The sequence below is a fragment of the Lithobates pipiens genome, unplaced genomic scaffold, assembly GCF_037356315.1.
Source record: "Lithobates pipiens isolate NorthernLeopardFrog02 unplaced genomic scaffold, aLitPip1_a1.2 Scaffold_13, whole genome shotgun sequence".
Taxonomy (NCBI): Eukaryota; Metazoa; Chordata; class Amphibia; order Anura; family Ranidae; genus Lithobates; species Lithobates pipiens.
Window position 1 is genome coordinate 457407323 of NW_027507718.1, and position 25794 is coordinate 457433116.

Genomic DNA, 25794 nt, shown 5'->3' on the forward strand with positions numbered 1-25794 from the left:
AATCTTAGAGGGCCCCTCGCGGGCGAGCTTCGCTCGCCACGCTTCGGGCTCGGCCTCGCTGCGCTCGGCTCTTTTTTATTCTAACTCTATGTCCACTTGGATAGTGGGGATAGAACCTGGACTCACGGCGCAGGCGCCGTTCATCCTCGGCAATTTTCGGAATCTGTGTTCCTGTGTACTGCGCATGCGCAGTACGCAGGGGACACTATCTGATGGAGGACGCTATTTGACAAGACACCGGCACGAAAAATGAATGCTGCTTAAACTAAATCAAATATGATAAGGCAGCAACCTTTAGAGTAGAAGCTAAACTCTGGAATAACAAAAAGAAGAAAGAACAGGTGCGCCACACTAAGTGCAGTAATAAAAAACACTTTTTAATCATTAAAAATCAAAGCCAAATGGCTACTCACAAAAAAGGTATAAATGGAGGCATATAAATGATTTCCGAAGTAACACAGTGCTTCTGCGTTCCACACTGCTGTCCTGTTATACAGTCAGGCGTGTAAAGATGGTCCAGAGGAGTCAGCAAATTCACTGTTGGTATTGCTGCGATATCCTTATACTATCAACTGGGGGTGTCCGGAATGCCCAGGATACAGTGTACTGTGTACAGTGTACTGGCGTCCTATACTCTATTCAGGGACTGGAAACCGGAAGTGCGTTCCAGCCTGGGACGCAAGCATCGAGGGACCGGAAGTCACGTGATAAGGGTAGCCAATGGGATAACGTGTTTCACAACTCCGTTGTTTCTTCAGATCCAGCTACCACAAGGAGAGGACATGACTTAAATAGGGCTAAGGGGGAGGGAATACTGATCTAACACAATTAACCCTATGCTGTGAAGTACTAATAAGGATTATTTGACAGTTAAAAAAATTAAACGAGTTAGGAAATGGAAAAATAGAAATAAAAAAATAATAAAATATGACCAATAAATTAAATAATAAATGGAATGATAAAAGCATGACCCAGGACGGTACACACATATATCTATAAGATAAAATTCATAGTAGTGTATGTGTGTATATATGCTCGCACTGGGAGTAGACTAAATGCCAAAAAACATGGCCAATTCATTAAAAATAATATGTACATATACACACACACACGTACATGTATGTAAAAAAATTGTATGAACCCCCCCCAAAAAAAAAACAGCACATCATGCTATACTGTCCATGGACATACTTTTCAGTAAGCCAACATTTCTGTATTAAAAATAATGTTTTATTAGTCTTATAGACAAAATTGGGTACTGTCTGTGATACTTTTTTTATTTGCACTAACATACAATTTTTCAGCTTTTGGGGTATGTCCCCTTCTTCAAGGTCCAAGCAGTACTGATTTACACATTTTTAAGCAGAATGTTTAAAAAAAAAAAACATTAAAAAAAACACATCTCTGAGGGAAAGGAAAGACTACTTTTCTGTCACAATTGCACTAATACGGTTACAATCACATCAAGTATGATGGCTATTAGTCTTATGTAATATTACAATTTTCTGAGATGCTAAATTTTGGGTTTTCACTAGCTGTTAGCCATAATTACAAAAAATTAAATAAAAAATGCGTTACACACGGAGTGATATATTCCAAGTGTAGCACTTACCCCCGAAGGAGCTGCTGGTTTTAATTGGGCCTGGACTCTACCTAGAAACCTCACTGTCTTGGCTCAATCCCCTTGGCACAGCTGTGGTGCAATGTAACACAGTACAATATACAACAATGCTTAACCAGAAATATTGTTTACTGTAAATATTTCAACAGGTGGTTACAGTAATTGTGCTGTCATCCCAACATAGGACGACAGCACAATATATTTCAATAAAACAGAATATAACATATATATGTAAATCTAGTTAAATGAACCTGGAAGCTCCCCTTGACTTTAAAGGCTATACGTGAGGCCTCACTTCAAGTACTTCAGTCCAGGGGTTTTCTTTTCTTCGCTCGCTTTTCTTTAGGTCAAATCACTCCACTGTATTTGTAATTCAAAGTGATGTGAAAGATTAAGCAGAAATGCTCCTGGTGTAATTCCAGTAACTTATTTACATGCTCTGAGGCGCCAAGGTAAATAGGCCCCAAGCCTGCTCAGTGTCAGTGGTTCTGCTATGCCTCCGTGGAACTGCAGATTCCAGCGAGGCCTGTATGCGAGTCTAACTGTGTGCAAAGATTAACAAATGGTAGGTCGTAACCCGCTCACCAACTGGATCAGAGTTCTGTGCGATCACTTTGGTCCGGTGACTGTGACTTGTCTTTCCATAAGCTGGGCCAGATGCTCTATATCGCTCCGCTGAATCGATCTGGTTCTCCGATTCTCCGCTGAATGTCTTTGGACCTTCTCAAATCGGCTACCATCTCTCAGGCTCCGTCAGGCCACCCCACAAGAACAAACAGGCTGGCGCTCTGCGATGGCTGTCGGCCGCTGCCTCTAGGGACACCCCTCCACAGATCCGCACAGGCAGGTAACGTGGTCCCAAGAGACCTAAAACGGCCGCTGCTGTCCCTTAGATTCCCTACCTAGCATGCACTGCGTAAGAGTGTTCATGGGTAGGTCACACATGGACTCCTGGGCAACAAGGTCAACCTTCAGAATCCAAACAAAAAGTCACTTCCTGTACAAGTCTTTAGGTTGCTCTGAGGTAAATCATAAACAGGTGCTTTACCCATATTTGGTCACTAGATGGCTCTAGTGCAAAACCACAGTAATGTCCATATACTTCACATTAAACATGCATAGTCACATCAGTAAACAAGAATGTTAGCGCTATACAAGCATCTATATAAAATAGATGCGTTTCACTTTTTGAATTGAATTACTGAAATAAATTAACTTTTTTGATGATATTCTAATTTTTTGAGATGCACCTGTACTTGCTTACACACACACAAACCTATCTCCTCTCTCTATATGTATAATGTAAATCTGCTTATCTAAAACATATTTCTATGTACACTTTTAACCAAACAAGCATTCATATAGGAGACGAATATCTCTGGCAGGGAACAGAACTTGGCCTGAAAAGCACTTGGTTAAGTCTGGGTGGTAGAAAAGCAATCAGTGCTGCTGACAGCAGCCGCTATTAATCTTTAAAAATCAATTTAGCACGCAAGATTGGTCTACGGGAATAAAACAGATATCCAAAAAGTGCAGATTCGTCATCTGGAAGGATTACTGTAAGTGCAGGAGGAAGATATATCAGCCTTTGATACAACATATAATCTTTACATATCCACTTCCCGCTCCAACCAGGCAGCCGTGACAAGTCATTGTACTAGTAATAAACCTGCAAACACACTATTTCTATATTCATTTACCAAGCTAAAATTACAGACTTTAACACCTCTGCCTTCTGTGCACAGACAGGTAATAGCAGAGAAAAGAGAAAGACACACTTATATTTATATTTATATATTATATTTATACCAGATCACCCCCTATCATTACACACTCCAAATCAGACAAAGCTAGCACTATTGCAGCTTATTATAGACGCTTTTTTAGAACTAGCTCATCTAACTATTCTATAGCGCGAGCTCTTCCACTTTTTCATTCACACTAGCGGTTAAGAGTCTGTAAAACCTTACAGTTGAGCCTCCCTTTTACTCCCCCCCCACCAAACTGCTCCCCCTTTAGCTACAGAGGCAGCAGCCAGGGGTGTACACATGCCATGGCCGCAATACTTTGCTTCACGGCAGGAAATATACCCCCCTGTCACTTCCAACGGGCGCGCTCCAAGTGCCCCCCAACCACATGCAATGCTGATGTGGGGCTTAAGGGGTTAAAGCGGGTGGTGAGGAGGCTTTGTATCATCTCTTCACTGCCTTTCAAATGCTCTCTGAAGAGTGATTCGAACATGGATCGCTCTTCAAAGATCAAAGCACATATGATCAAGCTTTAGATACCATAGACTCCTATTAACACACGTCACAATAAGATGCATTATTGATGCGTTTTGCATGTGTTTTTGGCATGTTTGTGCCACATTAAATAATGCTTCCCCAGGTTGGTTTTCTACTGTATGGATTCTTGTACTATCGACTATCGGCTAGTAATGCTTTCTAGATGCATCTCAAATGCGCTGTGTACGCCATGAGGGGGTGTTTACAGAGACATGAATGACGGTGTATCGGGAGCAGTAAAGCCAGCTGAACGCTACATGTTGAATAACTTCTGGTGCCATGCAAATGTAACCATGTGAACAACAATGTCCGCTGTAATGCACATAATTGACAAAGCACTGTGAGAGGTTTTTGTGAGGCTTCAAAAACGCACAAAGAATACTTCCCTTTGATGTTAGTAGAAACCTAAAGTGTAAGTTAAACTTTGCAGAAAATCTGTAGGTGTAAGGCCACCTCACAGATTTTCTGTACAGGTGAACTTACACTTTAAAGAATTTGATTTAGAAACTGTAACATTGGTCAACTGTATTCTATTATTAACAAAATGTTATTTTGTTTTGGGTGCATCAGAGTGATGCTTCTCTCACTTTCCCGGCGGATTTTGCTGTGCTACAGAATAAAAAGGATTACATGCTGGGTCACCAACCCTCACTGACACTTTGCTTTACCAAACACTGATTCCAAGTAAAAAGAGATTAAATAAGGGGTGAAGACGATCTGGCCCCAGTCACAAACTGTAAACCGCTACCTTCATCACTTGCCAATTCAAAAAGAACATAAAATGTGCAAGAACACGACTATGAGTACAAGAAAACAGACAGAACTGCAGTGTATTATGTATTTAAAACTTAAACACTGTAAACCAGGAATCATTGCTTTAGCAGAAATCCAGGCAAAGATAAAAACCCACAGATCAGATTCAGGCCTCGTTTACACCACACGTGCATAAAAACGGATAGAAAAAACGCCAGATTTCATGTGCAGAGACATGAGTTTTCATCAGTTTCACATGCAAGTTTCAGTGAGTTTTTATGTATGCTGATATCAGTTCTCATGCGTATTTTTTTATTTATGCACAGATAGACAGTACACCGTGTCATCACTTTCGCTTCTGCCTTGTTCACACCACAATGCTGATGTCAGATTCCTGCACAGAAAAAAAATAGGGATTTTTTCTACAGCTTAAGGGCCGGTTCACACAGGGGGCGATGCGAGGCGACACGACTTGCCTCGCCGCGACCTGACAAGTCGCCCCCGTTCTGTACAATGGAACCGTTCTGAGAGGAGCGACTCGAGTCGCTCCGACTCAGAAAAAAGGTTCCTGTACTACTTTTGGGCGACCTCGGGGCGACTTGCATTGACTTCTATACAGAAGTCATTTGCAAGTTGCCCCTGAGGTCGCGGCCGGTCGCGGCGAGGCAAGTCGGTGTCGCCTCGCATCGCCCCCTGTGTGAACCGGCCCTAACTGTAAAAAAAATTCTTGGAGTACATCACAGGACACAGAGCTGATTATTATAATAACTACTTGGGTTATACGCCACCTATAGGTAAATGGATACTGGTAGACCAAACAAGAAGTCTGCCCCTATACAACCCCTCCTACACAGGAAGCACATCAGTTTGGTAGCAAGCAATAAATTCCCAAAAAGAAGGGAGGGACCTCTGTGTTCTGTGATGTTCTCCAAGAAAAAGATTTTCCAGGTAAGCTGTAGAAAAAAAAATCCTATTTTCTTTAACGCACATCACAGGACACAGCTGGTTATTATAATAACCACTTGGGAAACACCATCATAGAAACTGCCACCAAAGAATGACCTACTCTGCCATTTGTAATACGTTGAGCCAAAAGGCAGTATATCTTCAATGTTATTGACATCCACCTGGTAAAAATCCTGTAGATGTATAAACCAAAGACCAAATAGTGGTCTTGCACACCTGGGCCACTGACACCTGATGAGAGATGGCCCAAGATACTCCCCCCACCTGGTAGAGAATCTCTCACCAGAAAAAAAATGGGTTTTTGCCATTTAAACCATAGGCATCATTGATAAACTGGCAGATCCACTGCTAAATATTCAACCTGGATGTTGCCTGCCCTTCCTGGGCTCTTCTGGCAGCACAAACCAGGATTCCTGACCTGTGCCGACAACTCAAGAAGATCCTGAGCGCCTGAACAACCTTTAGAGTATGTAGCGATCTTTCTCCTGCCGACTGTGGATTAGGAGAAAAACAAAAGGCAAGACGCTGCCCTGATTCAAGTGAAAACTAGAAACCACTTTACACAATAAAAATGGATGAAGATGCAACATCACCTTATGATGCGAGATCAAGAACGGCTCCTTGCATGAAAGAGCCACCAACTCTGACACTCCACTTAGTGAAGTGATAGCAACCGAAGAAGCCAACTTTCGGGATAAAAAAAGCAACTAATTCCCCGATTGAAGGTATAAGGTATTCTCGCGCCAAACTACGTGCCCTAAAGTGAAAATAAAATAAAGACTAATTCCCCGATTGGTTCAAAAAGAGGCCTCTGCAAGGACAGTCAAGATCAAATTCAAGTCCCAAGGACACAAGAATGACCTGACAGGTGGGACTGTCCAAGTTACATGCTGTATGGAGGTATGAATCAAGGAGTGGGAAACAACGGCCTCTGGATAGGGATGAACTCTGACCCTTAACGGTACTTAAGACCAATCTCCTTTCCCCTACCGATTAAAGAAAGAAAAATAAAATCTCCCACTCACATTATTCTGCAAGTGCCACTTCCTGGCTTCACCCCAGGCAAAAAAATAATAATTTTCAAATCCTGTGATCGAAGTTCCTCGAAGCTGGTTCCAGGGGCTCAACAGTGCTGAAATAAAGGACTCAAGACCATTAGGTCCCACTGGATTGGGAGTGTCCAAGGAGCAACCCCTGCAAGACTCGCTATGTCAGTGTACCAAGCCCTCCTGGGCTAATTCGGCCAACACTAATATCAGTGTTACCACCTCACAGATTCTTCGCAAAAGATGTGGCAGAAGCCGAAACAGAAGAAAAATGTCAAATAAGGGAGAACCAGTCCCTAAGGTGTTACCAGTACATCTACCCCTATTGGCAGTGGTCACCAACACACCTGTCCCAACCTGTTGTAGGATTGGAATCTAGTAGATTCCCCTAAAGAGTTTTTCCTGCCACTATTCTATCCCTAGAATATGTATTGGCAATAGAGACAGTACTTGTACTGTCCAAGACAGAATGTGGTTCGCCTCCCTGAGTCGCATAACCTCTGGTGCAATCCTTGTGGTTGATATATATGCCTGCAGAGGCATTTCCGGATTGAACCTACAACTGGTTTGTCCCATAATCCAGAGCAAGGCATACTGGCCAAAAATTCCAAGATATTGATGGACAGTATTCTCTCCTGTGGAGACCAAGCTCACTGAACTGTAGCCAGCCTCGATTCAACTTGGAGAGACTGGAATCAGTGGTTAATTTTCAAATTCCTGAAAAGGAAGAATATCAATCACCATTTTTTGCTCTGCAACACCCCGGAAACAGAGCCTTCCAGCAATCCAATGCCTGGATCTTCAAGTTCCAGACAGAGAGAATGATCTTCTAACAAGACCTGGAGTAGGTCTGTATGTAGGGAACATGCTTTGACATAAACACAGCTTCCTTCTGTAGAAATAGATCTAAGGAACCCCTGGAATTGACTGCAACCTGAGCAAAGACTATTGAGGTAATTAAGGTGTCTTCAGCAAGCCCAGCACTGGGGCTAGACGCTTTGTGAACCCTCTGGAGCTGTGGCCAGCCCAAAGGGAAGAGTCACAAAAAAACTGATTTCCACTGCAATTAAAGAAATCTTTGATGAGCCTGGAAACAAACTAACACATGAAGACGTGTGTTTACAGACGATTATGGACCCGAAAATCTACCTCTTGCAGAGAGGTCATCACTGACATTATGAGCCCATAACATCTGCTTCAAGAGCCAATGCAAGGCAAAGGACTGATGACTCTGTGGCAGACCCAGACAGTCCCAAGAGGTACACTTATTAATTTCTCATTGCCTGTGATTAGCACTGTGCAGTGCCAACTTTCTGGTGGGCTCTGCACATGCGGGTTGCAAACACACCTGAGCGCATCCTTAGTCTCTGCACATGGTGTGAATGAACCCTAGAAGAGAAAATTCCTTTAAAAAGAAGAGAATGAGAAAATGAACGATGAAAGATGTGGCATACTTGATAAACTGACAGATGCAAGGCAAAAAAAAAAAAAAAAAAGGTATTTCTACCTGGGGAACTAGATTACCTTGTTGCCTGATAGTAATTTTCAATCTGACCCTTGATCCTTTCTCTAGGCCAGCGGTTTTCACATCGCTTTCACATCTGAATGTACTGGGCTTGAATACCACCACCCATCTCCTCCCCACACTGTTCCGGTACAAGCAGCAGAAATTGTGGGTGGGGGGGGAAGTAATTAAATCCTGTATAGTTCAAACTGAGAGCAATTCTGTGTTATCTCCTGTATACAGACAGGAGAGAGAGGAGCTGGAGGGGGGAGATCACAGCCCACACCTCCTTCCATCTCTCTCCTCCTGTCACAACTCCTGGAGTGATGGGATAGACAGAATTTGTGCTATGTGGGAGGGGAGTGCTAGGAGGGGGGATATAAGGGGTTCACACCAGGTGCACTGCGATAACACATGCAAACTCATGCGTTTTCCCCATCCTGCACAAAAATGTTCTGCCATTTGCAGATGCACGTGGGAACCATTAATTCTTAATGGCTTCCCCACACATCTAGAAAATGCACGTTTGCGTCTGCTAAAACGCATAGTGCCGCAGTACTATGTGTTTTGCTGCTGCTCAATTTTAAATGTTACACTGGTGCCTTTTTGTATGTCTGAACTGCAGAGAGCAGCCCATTAAAAAAATAAAACGTGCAGAAACGGGCAATAAAGAACACGCTTGGGTGCATTTTCTGGGGTTAACCTCAGACTGGTGTGCTCTGGGATTGAACACACTTCTAAACTGAAAAAAGGTTGGAAAACACTGCTCTAAGCTGCCTGTGTGGAGCAATGTAGCCTGGCCACACACCCTATATGCTGCTGGTTAGTCCTCTGGTTATCCTTTACTTCAAAACTCCTGGCCATTGTTTGAAAAATCTAATAATAACATGGTTAGTAGTGCTGTTTATATTCTGTACATGAGTTACAAAGACAAATGTATATAGTGTTCAAATCAATAAAAAAAAGAATAAATACATTAAAAACTCCAATATACAAAACCCTATACCCATAGTTGGAATTGTTCAGCCATGACATCACAAACTGCAGTCACAACATGTGAACCCATCATTACAAGGTAGGACAAACAAACAGCAAAGGGAATATAACTACGCTAATGACTAGTTAAAGTAGAAGTCCACCCTAACACTACAATCCCTGCATCTACAGATATCCATGACCTACCAGTAACCTATCTAGCCCTGAAAAGAAGAAATCGGTATACCTTTTTTTAAGCCAATCTGATCTGGTCTCCATCGGCAGAAGCTCTGCAGAGGACACAGCCAACAATGATTGTGAAATGAATGGGAAGTGACATCACCCGTAGACTTAGGCCGCGTACACACGAGAGGATTGTCCGTCCAACTTAGTCCGCTGAAATGTGTTTCAGCGGACAATCCGCTCGTGTGTGGGCTTCAGCGGACTTTTTCAGCGGACAGTCTGGCGGACTAAGTCTTTCGGAATTTCCGTAATTTTGTCCGTCCAAACTTGGTTTCAGCGGACAGTCCGCTCGTGAGTAGGCAAGTTGGACGGACTAAGTATGGCGCATGCTCAGAAAGGATTTACACGGCCGAAGGTTGCATTGCAGTGTATTGGACGTCGTATTTCTAGTCCCGTCGTATGTGCTGTACACGTCATCGCGCAAGCTTTCAGCGGACTGTCTGTTCGTCGTGTGTGGTCAAGTCCGTTCATTTAAAAGTTGGACGGACCGTCTGTCAGATTGTCTGACGAACTTAGTTGGGCAGACAATCCGCCCGTGTGTACGCGACCTTACTATGGGGCTTCTGTTGTTGGCTGCCTCCTCGGCACCCGCCTCCACAGCAAAGCCACAGCACAGCGTGGGATCGAGTCGGATCGGCTTCAGAAAAGATATGTATACTGATTTCTTCTTTACAGGGCTAGATAGGTTAGTGTTAGATTGTGGATGTCTGTAGATGTAGAAATGTTAGTGTTTGGCTGGACCTATACTTTAAAACAACAAAAACATTTGAAAGTGTAAAATGCTTTTAATGTTAATAACTTTGCACCAAGTTCACTATATGGTACAATGTATGTATTTATGTATATAGTGATCATATTTCCTTAAATGTATCTTCTCAAGGGATAATAAAAACAGTTCAGCTAATCCTTCCTCATCGCTAAGGTCCTCCATGCCTCTTAAACTTAGTTATCAAGTGGCCAACAGTCTGAACCCAGAGGGAAGACCAGAAGATAGAAACACCTTTGACAGATGGGACTGCTGACATTGCAGCACTAGAGGGGATTGTTTGCAAGATAAATTTGCCACAATGTGCCAATGTGGTATGCATACTAGCACATTATGTCTAAAAGCTCCTGGGGCCCATTTTTATCTTTTTTTTTTGTGGATGTTGAATTGTTCTTTAAAAAGAGACGTTGGGTTTTTAAAAAAGGAAAAAAATGCCCCTGCCACTTCTAAGGCTTAGAACTAAGCGAGTAATGACCGTTGATCGCTCAGTTCTCCATCTTCAGCCAGCAGAGAGGGGTGACTGTCAGTCCCTCTATTCTGCCCCTCCAGCAGACTGGAGAGCTGGGATGTGGAGGGGGCAGGAGTGGCTGGCTCACCCTCCCAGCATCTCGCTAAGAGGCTGATCCAGCTGCTGGTCCAGGAATCTGGGTGGATACTGACTGTAAAGTCAGGATCTTTCCTCAGCATGGACTGGCTGAGTGATGTCAGCCGACAGCTTTAGTTTAGAACAAACTGCACTTCTGTGGCCTAAAGTACAGCAAAAATAGCTTCTTCTCCTTAAATCTGTGATATACCAGAACACACCGATCCTTTACGACTATTGACTCCACTAATTGCACTCCCTTTATATTTTTCAATAGTATGTTTACACACACACGATTAATTAGCTGCAAGGGCATCTGGGATAAACAGTTCAGAGACATCACAAGCAGGAGACTTTTCTTTTTTAACCAGTTGCCGACCGCCGCACGCCGATGTACGTCGGCAGAATGGCACGGGCAGGCATAAGGGCTTACATGTACGTCCCTTGCCTCCCGCGGGTCGGGGGCCCGATCGGGCCCCCGCCCGGTGCCTGCGGCGGTCGGTATTCGTTCGGGAGCGATCCCGGACGAGGGGACGGCCATTCATTCATGGCCACCCCCTCGCGATCGCTCCCGACGAATGAAAATGCTCGGTGACATCACTTCCTCTCCTGTAATGTAAACACAGGAGAGGAAGCGAAGTAATCTCTCCTCGTGTCGGTCTTTTTCGTTCCGGCACGGAGGAGAGAGGATCGGTAAGTTGCACCCAACACTACACTTACAGTAGAACACGCCAGGCACACTTTTCACCCCCCTGATCACCCCCAATCACCCCCCAATCACCCCTGCCCCCCCCAGTCACAGTGACACCAAGTGCATTTTTTTTTTTTCTTTTTTTTTTTTTTGCATTGGTGTCATTTGTGACTGTAATAACTGTTAGGGCAGTTAGGGCTAGCCCCCTTTAGCTCTAGGGTGCCCCCCTAACCCCCCCAATAAAGGTTTAACCCCGTGATCACCCCCCGTCGCCAGTGTCACTAATAAGCGATTTTTTTCTGATCGCTGTATTAGTGTCACAGGTGACCCTAGATAGGCAGGTAAGTATTTGGGTTCGCCGCAGCTTTTTATAGCGTCAGGGACCCCCATATACTACCGCATAGCCCCCTGATTGCCCCCCAGTTAACCCTTTCACCAGTGATCACCATATAACTGTTACAGGTGACGCTGGTTGGTTAGTTATTTTTTTTTTGTTTCAGGGCACCCGCCATTTATTACCTAATAAAGGTTTACCCCCTGATCACCCGGCGGGTGATATACGTTTTTTAGGGTCAGATAAGGCCTGCGTCGCCCCAGCGTCAGGTTAGTGCCAGTACCGCTAACACCCACGCGCAAAGCATACACCTCCCTTAGTAATATAGTATCTGATCAGATATATATTAGCGTTGCTAGCATTTTAGGTTTCCCAAAACGCATTGTTAGCGGGATCAGCCCAGATACCCGCTAGCACCTGCGTTTAGCCCCTCCGCCAAGCCCAGCCCAGCCCACCCAAGTGCAGTATCGATCGATCACTGTCACTTACAAAACACAACACACATAACTGCAGCGTTCGCAGAGTCAGGCTTGATCCCTGCGATCGCTAACAGTTTTTTTTGTAGCGTTTTGAAACAGTCGCTGACAGGCTAGGTGCTTTTTTACCTGTGAGTCTCACTAGTGTACCCCTAAATTTAGAGCCCAAAATGGCAAAGCGAAGGTACACTAGTGATGAGGCCTACACGTTTCTGAGCATGACAGATAGTGAAGAGGACGTCACTCATCTGTCAGATTCAGGCTCAGAATACGATCCTGTAGAGGACAGCGGCTCCATGACAGATAGCTCTGACGACGGAGATGAGGCCGCTGCTAAGAACAGGTGTGCCCAATCCCGTATGTATTCTGTTGTTGAGGTGCAGGAACCGCAGGTCACTCGTATGGAGCAGAGACGTACTAGAGCCGCTCATCCTTCTGGTGAACTGGCAAGCACCAGCGGCCTAGTACACCCTGGACCTACATCCAGCACTGCAGTAACACGTGGTGACGTGGCGAGTCCCATAAGTGCAGTTCAAGCTGGCGAGGTGGCAAGCACAAGTAGTGTCCCGCTGCCACCAAGAAGACAAAGACAGGCCCGTCGTACCCATAGTGCCCTTCCTGCAGAATTCGCCAATCCTATTTGGGTGCCCACCACTTCTGCAGAACCCGTACTTCCCCCATTCACTGGCCAACCTGGCATTAACGTGGAAACAGTTGATTTTACGACACTTGACTTTTACTCACTGTTTTTCACCGAAGATCTCTTTAGATCTATTGTGGACCAAACCAATTTGTACGCTGCTCAACACATCGCCACTATTCCCCAGTCCGTCCTTGCCAGACAATGGAAACCAGTTACGGTTTCCGAATTTAAAATCTTTCTGGGCCTCTCCCTCAACATGGGCATAACCAAAAAGAGTGAGTTGCGGTCATATTGGTCCATTGACCCAATTCACCATATGCGCGTGTTCTCTGCTTCCATGTCCAGGGCACGATACGAGATGATTTTGCGGTTCATGCACTTCAGCGACAATGAACTCTGTCGTCCTCGTGGAGACCCTGAGTACGATCGGCTCTACAAAATTCGGCCCCTCATAAACCACTTCAACCAACGTTTTGCAGCCTTGTTTACTCCCGATCAAGTTGTCTGCGTTGATGAGTCCCTGATTAAGTTTTCTGGTCGCTTGTCATTCAAACAATACGTCCCCAACAAGCGTTCCAGATACGGGGTCAAGATGTATAAGCTCTGTGACAGGGCCACAGGCTATACACGTAGTTTCATGGTTTATGAGGGAAGAGATAGTCACGTAGAGCCGGAGAACTGCCCTGACTACATAGGAAGCGCTGGCAAGATAGTGTGGGACTTGGTGTCACCCTTATTCGGAAAGGGGTACCACTTGTACGTGGACAATTATTACACAAGCGTGCCACTGTTTAGTCACTTGTTTGATCATCAGATTGGAGCATGTGGCACCGTGCGACCTAATCGCCGGGGCTTTCCCCAGCGGCTTGTAGAGTCCCGTCTTAGGCTGGGGGAGAGAGCCTGCTTGCGCAGTAATAATTTGCTCGCTATGAAGTGGAGGGATAATAAGAATGTTTTCGTTCTTACCTCCCTTCATGCAGACACGACGGTCCAAATTTCTACGGCGACTGGTATTGTGGAGAAACCCCTCTGTGTCCACAAATATAACCTTAACATGGGAGGGGTGGACCTCAATGACCAGTTGTTGGCGCCGTATCTAGTTGCCCGTAAGTCCAGACGCTGGTACAAAAAAGTGTCTGTTTATTTATTCCAATTGGCTATACTGAATGCTTATGTACTACACAAAGCTTCAGGACGGACTGGACCCTTCCTCAAATTCCAGGAGGATATCGTCAGAGCCCTTCTGTATCCAGGCGGTGCTCCACCTCACCTTCCCCTACCAGATGCAGTAAGCCGGCTGCATGAGAGGCATTATTCTTATGTCCTCCCGAGTACCCCTACCCAACGAGCCCCCCAAAGAAAATGTCGTGTCTGCAGAAAGCGCAGATTTAGGCGTGACACCCGTTCTTATTGTCCCCGCTGTCCTGGCAATCCTGGTCTTTGTCAGGGTGAGTGTTTTGAACGCTACCATGAACTAGTTGAGTATTAGCGTAGGGTACAGCATTGCACAAGCTAGGCACACGTTCACAGGGTCTCCCAAGATGCCATCACATTTTGAGAGACCCAAACCGCTGGAACCGTTACAACAGAAGTGTTAAAGTTACATAAAAAAGTGTTAAAAAAAAAAAAAAAAAAAAAAAGTAAAAAAACCAAAAAAAAACAAAAAAAATATAAAATAAAAAAAAAAAAAATAGTTGTCGTTTTATTGTTCTCTCTCTCTCTCTATTCTCTCTCTATTGTTCTGCTCCTTTGTACTGTATTCTATTCTGCAATGTTTTATTGTTAACCATTTTTTGTTTTCAGGTACGCCATTCAGCTGTAGCGTGGATTTATTTATCTTGACAGCAACAGCGTTTGCTCCCACGATACGTAAAGCCACGACTCCAGCGCTGTCGGAGGTGATTTCACCACCACAGTTAAAAAAGAGCATATATGCCGAAGCATGGGGGCATAAGGGGTGGAGGAGCGATTTTGCTCCTAATGCCACGTACATACAGTCAAAATTCCGACGGAGGGCTTGCCCGTGGAAAAGTTTGAATGTATGTACGCGGCATAACTTTTTTGCGGGAGGATGCCCCCATGCTTCGGCATATATATATTTTAGGCACAGATTGTGTTAAATGTGTTATTTTTTGCGATTTTTTTTGTATTTGCTTTGCAGGTATGGTAAGTCCTACTGTTATACTGTAATGTTACTTTGTTTTATTGTTAACCATCATTTGCTTAGCAGGTACGCCATTCTGCTGCAGAGTGGATTTATTTATCTTGACAGCAACAGCGTTTGCTCCCATGATACATAAAGCCGCGACTCCAGCACTGTCAGGGGTGATTTCACCACCACAGTTAAAAAAGAGCATATATGCCGAAGCATGGGGGCATAAGGGGTGGAGGAGCGATCTGCTCCTACCTTTTGCGGGAGGATGCCCCCATGCTTCGGCATATATAAATGGTGCATGTATGCCCACCATTAGAAAGTGGGTGGATGAAGGGTGGTATCTAATGGTGGGCATACCCACCGATCAATATTTTTTTTTCGTTCAGCCCACAGGCTGCATGAAAAAAAAAATACAATATATGCCCAACCAGTTCCAGCAACATACTGGCATGTTGCGGGACTTTGAGTGCTTATACCAGAATGATGCCTGCAGGTTTAGGTATCATCTTGGTATCATTCTTTTCAGCCAGCGGTCGGCTTTTATGTAAAAGCAATCCTAGCGGCTAATTAGCCTCTAGACTACTTTTACAAGCAGTGGGAGGGAATGTCCCCCCCCCCGCACCATCTTCCATGGTTTTCTCAGGCTCTCCTGTCCCAACAGGGAACCTGAGAATGCAGCCGGTGGTTCCGCCAGCTGACCATAGAGCTGATCAGAGACCAGAATGGCTCCAATCATCTCTATGGCCTAAGACACCGGAAGCTACAAGCATTTCATGACTTAGATTTTGCGGGATGTAAACAGCGCCATTGGGAAATTGGGAAAGCATTTTATCACACCGATCTTGGTGTGGTCAGATGCTTTGAGGACAGAGGAGAGATCTAGGGTCTGATAGACCCTAATTTTTTTTAAAAAGAGTACCTGTCACTACCTATTGCAATCATAGGGGATATTTACATTCCCTGAGATAACAATAACAAATATATATAAATGAAAGGAGCAGTTTAAAAAAAAAATAAAAAAGCAAAAAAAAAAATAAAAAAAAAATAAATAAAAAAAAAAACACCCCTGTCCCCCCCTGCTAAGGCGCAACGCGGAACACAAGCGTTGGTCTGGTGGCATATGTAAACGGCAATTGCACCATGCATGTGAGGTATCACCACGAAGGTCAGATCGAGGGTACTAATTTTAGCAGTAGACCTCCTCCGTAAATCTAAAGTGGTCACCTGTAAAGGCATTTAAAGGCTTTTAAAAATGTACGTAGTTTGTCGCCGCTGCACGTTTCTGCGCAATTTTAAAGCATGTCGTGTTTGGTATCCATGTACTCGGCCTAAGATCATATTTTTTATTTCATCAAACATTTGGGCAATATAGTGATTTTTAGTGCATTAAAATAAAAAAAAGTGTGTTTTTTTCCCAAAAAATGCGTTTGAAAAATCGCTGCGCAAATACCGTGTGAAAAAAAAAAATGAAACACCCACCATTTTAATCGGTAGGGCTTTTGCTTTAAAAAAACACTTCATGTTTGGGGGTTCAAAGTAATTTTCTTGCAAAAAAAAATATTTTTTCATGTAAACAAAAAGTGTCAGAAAGGGCTTTTTCTTCAAGTGGTTAGAAGAGTGGGTGATGTGTGACATAAGCTTCTAAATGTTGTGCATAAAATGCCAGGACAGTTCAAAACCCCCCCAAATGACCCCATTTTAGAAAGTAGACACCCCAAGCTATTTGCTGAGAGGCAGGTCGAGTCCATGGAATATTTTATATTTTGACAAAAGTTGTGGAAAAAATACATTATTATTATTATTATTTTTTTTTTTGCACAAAGTTGTCATTAAATGATATATTGCTCAAACATGCCATGGTTATATGTAAAATTACACCCCAAAATACATTCTGTTGCTTCTCCTGAGTACGGGGATACCACAAGTGTGAGACCTTTTGGGAGCCTAACCGCGTACGGTACCCCAAAATCCAAGCACCACCTTCAGGATTTCTAAGGGTGTAAATTTTAGATTTCATTCCTCACTGCCTATCACAGTTTCGGAGGCCATGGAATGCCCAGATAGCACAAAATCCCCCCAAGTGACCCCATTTTGGAAAGGACACACCCCAAGCTATTTGCCGAGAGGTATGGTTAGTATTTTGCAGACCTTCATTTTTGTCACAAAGTTTTGAAAATTGAAAAAAAGAAAAAAAATATACATTATTTTTTTTTTTCTTCATTTTCAAAAACAAATGAGAGCTGCAAAATACTCACCATGCCTCTCGGCAAATAGCTTGGGGTGTCTACTTTCCAAAATGGGGTCATTTTGGGGGGTTTTGTGCTATTTTGGCATTTTATGGCCTTCAAAACTGTGATAGGTAGTGAGGTGTAAAATCAAAAATTTACACCCTTAGAAATCCTGAAGGCGGTTCTTGGTTTTCGGGGCCCCGTACGCGACTAGGCTCCCAAAAAGTCCCACACATGTGGTATCCCCGTACTCAGGAGAAGCAGCAGAATTTATTTTGGGGTGTCATTTCACATATGTCCCTGGCATGTGTGAGCAATATATCATTTAGTGACAACTTTGTGAAAAAAAAATAAAAAAAAATAAAAGTTTGTAATTTTCCCGCAACTTGCGGCAAAATATAAAATATTCCATGGACTCAACATGCCTCTCAGCAAATAGCTTGGGGTGTCTACTTTCTAAAATGGGGTCATTTGTGGGGGTTTTGTGCCATCTTGGCATTTTATGGCCTTCAAAACTGTAATAGGTAGTGAGGCGTGAAATCAAAGATTTACTCCCTTAGAAAGCCTGAAGGCGGTTCTTGGCTTTCGGGGCCCCGTACGCGGCTAGGCTCCCAAAAAATCCCACACATGTGGTATCCCTGTACTCAGGAGAAGCAGCAGAATTTATTTTGGGGTGTCATTTTACATATGCCCATGGCATGCGTGAGCAATATATCATTTAGTGACAACTTTGTGAAAAAAAAAAAAAAAAAAAAGTTTGTAATTTTCCCGCAACTTGCGGCAAAATATAAAATATTCCATGGACTCAACATGCCTCTCAGCAAATAGCTTGGGGTGTCTACTTTCTAAAATGGGGTCATTTGTGGGGGTTTTGTGCCATCTTGGCATTTTATGGCCTTCAAAACTGTAATAGGTAGTGAGGCGTGAAATTAAAAATGTATGCCCTTAGAAAGCCTGAAGGCGGTGCTTGGTTTTCGGGGCCCCGTACGCGGCTAGGCTCCCAAAAAATCCCACACATGTGGTATCCCCGTACTCAGGAGAAGCAGCAGAATTTATTTTGGGGTGTAATTTCACATATGCCCATAGCATGTGTGAGCAATAAATCATTTAGTGACAACTTTGTGAAAAATTTATAAAGTTTGTCATTTTCCCGCAACTTGTGGCAAAATATAAAATATTCCATGGACTCAACATGCCTCTCAGCAAATAGCTTGGGGTGTCTACTTTCTAAAATGGGGTCATTTGTGGGGGTTTTGTGCCATCTTGGCATTTTATGGCCTTCAAAACTGTGATAGGTAGTGAGGAGTAAAATGACATATGTATGCCCTTAGAAATCCTGAAGGCAGTGCTTGACTTTCGGGGCCCCGTACGCGGCTAGGCTTCCAAAAAGTCGACCACATGTGGTATCCCCGTACTCAGGAGAAGCAGCAGAATGTATTTTGGGGTACAATTCCACATATAACCATGGCATGTGTGAGCAATATATCATTTAGTGACAACTTTGTGTAAAAAAAAAATAATTTTTTTTTTTGTCATTATTCAATCGCTTGCGGCAAAAAAATAAAATATTCAATGGGCTCAACATGCCTCTTATCAATTTCCTTAGGGTGTCTACTTTCCAAAATGGGGTCATTTGGGGGGGTTTTGTACTGCCCTGCCATTTTAGCACCTCAAGAAATGAGATAGGCAGTCATAAAATAAAAGCTGCGTAAATTCCAGAAAATGTACCTTAGTTTGTAGATGTGACAACTTTTGCGCAAACCAATAAATATACAGTTATTGACTTTTTTTTTACCAAAGACATGTGGCTGAATACTTTTTGGCCTAAATGTATGACTAAAATTGAGTTTATTGGATTTTTCTAATAACAAAAAGTAGAAAATATCATTTTTTTTCAAAATTTGCGGTCTTTTTACGTTTATATTGCAAAAAATAAAAATCGCAGAATCAGTCAAATACCTTTAAAAGAAAGCTCTATTTGTGGGAAGAAAAGGACGCAAATTTCGTTTGGGTACAACATTGCATGACCGCGCAATTACCAGTTAAAGCAGCGCAGTGCCAAAGTGTAAAAAGACCTCTGGTCATTTACCAGCAAAATGGTCCGGTCTGAAAGTGGTTAAGCAGGCCTTCACCCAAAAAAATGATTATTTGCATCTGGCTCTAGCCTCCTCCTTCTGCCACAATTGGATATTTTTATTTTTTACTTTTTCTTAAAGGTGCACCGAATGGAAATTTTGGTGCTGAAACCGAAAATTCAGGATGCATTTGGCTGAAACGCGAAAATTACAGTTTAAAAAAAATTTACATATATTTTTTTATATAATTGTATTATATTCGACTTTTTAATTAATATCATGAATTTAAATGAATATGAATTTATTGTCAGCCATTATCGGCACCTTTAGTGCAAGAAAAGTTTAATAAAAATACATACCTGTAAATTCTAGGTTTGTCTTCACACTGGTCCCTTGAGATTCCATCGTGGTGTTAAAAATCTTGCTTGCTGCATTTTTGGTCAGTTTAAAAAAGCCACACCAAAAATGCACTTTCCTGTTGAAATGCATTGAAATAGCAGCAAGAACGCATCATGAAACGCACCCGTGTTACACCTTTGATGCTGTTTTTGAATCACATGACCTATGAAAAACACACCTTAAGCACAGTAAAATCGCGATAAAACTGAGGCAAAATCGCATGCATTTTCCGCGCCATTATTAGCACCTTTTCCTCTGTCAGCAAGATGCCCAAAAAAAAACACACATTTTCGATCTGTTTCAGCCACCGAAATTGTGCTAAAGGACCTTGTCTAGCCTTTAGTACCCAGTAGAGACCTTCAATCTGCACATGCGCAAACACAACTTGATTAGGAAGGTACAGGATTTTTTATTCGGCCTGCAAACATGCCGAAGTATTCCATACCTTCCTAATCATTCCACGTTTATGCACCCGCGCATGCACAGATCTGCCTCAGGGCTCTGTCAGGTTTCAAAGAACGGTTAGAGTGCTTTAGCATATCTGCACATTCTCTGGACCATCAAAGATGGTGGGGCCAGCAGTAAGGAGGCTGATGTTCCTCTTTAATTTTGGAGCTCCTGAACCCCAGTCCGCTAACCCCAAAAAATTAAAATAAAAATCTCTGCACCCCCCCCCCCCCAATGCGTTCATTTGTATAAGAGTACAGACATGAAATAAACAGCAGGCAAACTGTGTCACTGCACTCCAGCTTTCTTTTAAGAGTGTGTCAATCACTTCTGCGGTCCACCTCCTCTTTCACAGCAATCAGTGTAGGTTCTCCTCTTGGAAAGCCGATATTATTCAGCAAGTGCGTAAAGCATAATGATGACTTCTTATAAAGAATGATTACAGGAAATGATGCATAGCACCGTTTAAGTACCATCTAATGCGTTTTTTTTAACATCTATAGGCTTAATGTAGGATTTCATATCTGCACAGGGTTCCTTTATACCCCACTGCAAAAAGAGTATAGCAGTTACAGTCTGATTTCCAAATACACATGCATTTGGCAGACAGCGCACTATACCACTCCAGGAGGAGTTCAAATAGATAAATTATGATATTTCCAGCTTTCCACAAATTAATATGAGAGATAACCATCTCCTATTCTGCTTTGTCTGTTCCAGCATCAGATATTACAAAAGACAGGCTCAGTCAATTTTGCTGCTTTTACAAACCTTTATCCTTTGTAGTAGAACAATAGGCACAGAACTGAGGATTGGTGTGTCTGTACAGATAACAGCTGTACTCTGATTCAGGGGCTAGTTGCAAAGATTAAAGGAAAAAGAACAGCGATCGTAAGGAATTTAAAGTAGGAAAATGGTTATAGATGCCCATAATTCAACTGTTCTCAGGCAAAACAATGTTTCTGTCTCTTACATCTGTGTGGAAATTTGTCCTGGCCAAGTATTTAGGTTCATGAATCTGCAGAGTTGTTGGGGTTGTTTATAGTATTAAAATATCGATCAGAAGATTTTAAACTATCTAACCGATATAGCATAGACAGCTAACAGACATCTGCTTGAACAAAAGACACAAGGTCAAAAAAACATCGTCTAGAATGGCTGACTTCTTTCATATCTGTGGGTGTCCTACATTTTACCTTGATGCTGCCTACACACCGACTACCTACACACAGGGTAACCCGATTTTGGCCTGACCCCAGCATTGCCAGTAACATCAGGTGTAGCCATGTGAGACTTTGCTAGGATTACTAATGCACATTTACGCCTGTTAAAAGCGGTTATCACACACAAAAATGTGTTAACTTACAGCAGTGGCAATTCCTCCCTGTATGTAACATGTGTGTTAGGATATGGTAATGGGTTTGAGGAACAGCAGATGACTCACCACCTGTTGTGCTCAGTGAGATATTGCATGTTTCTCAGAAACCCATGGCTGCCTTCTGATGTTTAAGCTGCCCATACATACACTATATTGCCAAAAGTATTATGACGCCTGACTTTACACGTACATGAATTTTAATGTCATCCCAGTCTTAGTCCGTAGGGTTCAATATTGAGTTGGCCCACCCTTTATACCTATAACAGCTTCAACTCTTTTAGGAGGGCTGTCCACAAGGTTTAGGAGTGAATGAATGAATACTTGTATAGCGAACTGAATCGCCTCAAGGCGCTGTTACGAGTTTTGATCAACAGCTAGAAGAGGAAGGTCTTGAGTTTTTTTCCTAAAAGCCAGGTGGTTTTCTTCCAGGCGGATGTTGATTGGTAGAGCATTCCATAGCCGAGGTCCTTGGACAGCGAATCACGCATTTGTGGGTGAGGCCGAGGATCTTGAATGTAATCCGATTTTTTACGGTTAGCCAATGTAGGCTCCTCAGGGAAGGAGAGATTGATTCCCAGGGTTTTTTATCCTGTTATCAGCCTTGCCGCCGTGTTTTGGATCAGTTGTAATCATGCAAGTTGATATTGTGGTAATCCTATGTAAAGTGAGTTTGCGTAGTCCAGTCGTGAATTAATGACTGTTCCAACTACCACTGCTTTGTTCATTCTTTGGGATAAAAGGGATCAGTCTGCGTAGCAGATGGTGAGATCCACTGACTACTGCTCCTATTTGTGCATCCATTGACATTTGTGAGTCTAAAATAAACCCGAGACTCTTGGCCTTGGTCTTTGGGAATGTGTCTATGGGAATGTCTGACCATTCTTCCAGAAGTGCATTTGTGAGGTCAGGTTCTGATATGGATGAGAAAGCCTGGCTCGCAGTCTCCGTCTCTTAATCATCCCAAAGGTGTTCTATCGGTTTGAGGTCAGGACTGTGTGCAGGACCTTGCTTTGAACCCAAGCTGGTTTGGAGGTGGCTGAAAAAGCTACCCACTTTGCGAACTGCCGTCTACAGTCATATAGTCTATGGCCAGCGTTACCCCTTTTTTCATTCAGATATTTTCTCCAATTTGACCTACGTGTAAATACTGTAGATGACAGGAATGCTCATTATAAGGAATATTGAGGCGGGTGTAACAAAACTGAAGCAGAAAGAATCTGGAGCAGCTGTACATGGTAACCAATAAGCTTCTATTTTGAGCTTGTTCAGTGTGAAAGCACTCTAAGTTTCTACTAAGAATTTAATCAAAAATGTAAAAAAAAATGTACTTGTAAATAAATTACCATTTGAATCTCCTCTGGAGACAATTCATCTTCACCTAGACTGTCATCCCAAAGACCTGAAGTGCTCTGAGCATCAGACACCGTCTTTTCTGTCCGGGGGAAGGGAATGCAAAGATGGTTAATTCATGATACTGAACATGTTGTATCAGCTTGTCATACCTAGGAATTATTGAAATGTATACATATACTGATATAATAAATATGATTAGCATAATGTACACTAGCTAATTTAGAATACGGTAGTATAGTAGTGTTATCAATAAATATGGTTTACCTCGTGTACTACAATACAGATGCGAGGCTTTAAAACTATAGGAAGACGCAACAATGTAAAGCTGGCCAAACCTTCGTAGAATAGTGTTTAAACTTTTTTGTTTTAAGAACATTTGTTGGATTTCCTACTCGTTAGGGAGGTAGAATCAACATTTGTTTTCCACCACAGTGACAATAAAATTCAAAGGAGCAGGAGAGAAAAGGTTTTGTGAACAAATGAATTTCTAACCGTGAACTCGGTTTTTGTCCATTCAAAGTCAATTTATTCTGAAATCAAATGTTAAATGCAAATTCATTTTCAAACGCCATTCGTCAAGTCATCGAATGAACTGAGAATTTTTGTGCCATCGTTAAAATTCTACTAATGTACAGCCATCTAGCAGGTAACGGCTGCAATGTTACATTTCCATTCTACAGATTTCTTAAGTCCCACAGTCATAGACCATATACTATAAATGCCATCTGCATATATAATTGTGTAACCTGCAGTTAACATCACCACGTTGTTAAGGACTTTTATTAATCTACGTTCACTTGGCCAGTTACATGTGGCCACTAGATTCCAGCGGCAAGAATCAGCAGATTCTGGTGGCTGGAATGACTGAGGCATGGGCACTAATGGCGGGCTGACAGCAGCCACTGCTGTTTGCAAGTAGCCACACACAGAGTGTATAGCTGCAGTTAGGGGACAGATGTTTGAACCTGTATACATTGATTGCACCCAGGCTTGGACATCCATCAATAGCTGCAGCTATCCGCTGTGTGTGGGTACATGTGAAGAGCAGCGAACAATGTCAGCCCACCATTAGTTTAAATAGGCTGAGCGGTTCTGCAAATCGCATGCCTCGGTCATTTCAGCAGCTAGATTACGGTGGGCTGCATGCAACCGGTCATGTAAAAGAGCCATTGGAATCCATATGCGAGGGAAATTAAAAGTGCAATTTTTTTTAAACGTCACCTTCATAGCAGCATGCCCCCATGCATCCAACACATGACTAGACATGGCACTTTATGTAGTATGTGCTGGGTACGCATTGTGCATGCATATCCTGCCATGTGTAGTACGTGTAAGCTCTACACTGTAAATGCCCTTTACTGGGTATGACCATGTACATTACAATTTGTATGCAAGCTTTTGGTTGTGGCTTCAATGTGTACTCTGTGCAGTGTATGCTATGACTATTCAGTTGTTATGCTGTGTGAGCTGGGTCAAATATATTGTTGTAAAACCAACGTTTTAAAATATAGCTGCATATGGTGGGAGACATTTCTGCCTGCACATTACATACACATGCTCTAATTTCTGATTTAAAGTATAACTAATAGCAAAGGTTTTTTCATTTTGGTAGACTGGAAATACAACCCCTTGAAAAAGTATTCATACACCTTGAAATTTTCCACATTTTGTCATGTTACAACCAAAAATGGAAATGTATTTTATTGGGATTTTTTTGTGATAGACCAACACAAAGTGGCACATACGGTAATTGTGAAGTGGAAATAAAAATGATAAATGCTTTTCAAAATATTTTACAAATAAATATCTGAAAAGTGGTGCATTTTGGTGGTGGCAATTGCCTTCAGAAGTCACTTAATTAGTAAATAGAGTCCACCTTTGTATATAAATACAGCAGTTCTGTGAAGCCCTGAGTTTTTTTTTTTTTTAGAGAGCCTTCATGAACAAACAGCATCATGAAGCCCAAGGAACACACCAGACAGGTCAGGGATAAAGGTTGTGGAGAAGATTAAAGCAGGATTAGGTTATAAAAAAATATTCCAAACTTTGAACATCTCACAGAGCACTGCTCAAACCATCATCCAAAAATGGAAAGAGTATGGCACAACTGCAAACCTACCAAGACATGGCCGTCCATCTAAATTGACAGGCCGGGCAAGGAGAGCATTAATCAGAGAAGCAGCCAAGAGGCCCATGGTAACTCTGGAGGAGCTGCAGAGATCCACAGCTTAAGTGGGAGAATCTGTGAGTGAGTGAGTGAGTGAGTGAGTGAGTGAGTGACTTGTATAGCGCTACCTATGCAAACTGAATCGCATCAGGGCGCTTTCTTGCCACCAGAGTCCATCTGCGGCTTTGCGTGGTCCTTTACCCCGTAAGGTCCTGACATGCTTACAAACACATACAACATTGACATACACATACACATATTAAGGCCAATTTTTTTATTTTTTTTAGACAAGGTCTAATTAACCTACCAGCATGTCATTGGAGTGTGGGAGGAAACCGGAGGAAACCCACACAGACACAGGGAGAACATGCAAACTCCAGGCAGATGGTGTCGTGGTCAAGATTTGAACCAGCGACCCTATTGCTGCTAGGTGAAAGTGCTAACCACTACACCACTGTGCTGCCCTACACAGGACAACTATTAGTCGTGCACTCCACAAACGTAGCCTTTATGAGAGTGTGGCAAGAAGAAAGCCATTGTTGAAAGAAAGCCATAAGAAGTCCTGTTTGCAGTTTGCGAGAAGCCATGTGGAGGACACAGCAAACATGTGGAAGAAGGTGCTGTGGTCAGATGAGACCAAAATTTAACTTTTTGTCCCAAAAGCAAAACGCTATGTGTGGCAGAAAACAAACACTGAACATCAAGC

At 42.8% G+C, this 25794-nt stretch overlaps 1 protein-coding gene across 1 annotated transcript in view; it reads right to left on the reverse strand.

Moving 5' to 3' along the window:
* The window catches only part of STX18 (syntaxin 18), a 283473-nt gene that overhangs the window by 48774 nt on the left and 208905 nt on the right, over positions 1-25794 (reverse strand). The window contains exon 7 of the mRNA XM_077477794.1: positions 22912-23000. Within this exon, the coding sequence (XP_077333920.1) occupies positions 22912-23000 (89 nt within the window). The remainder of the gene's footprint in view (positions 1-22911; positions 23001-25794) is intronic.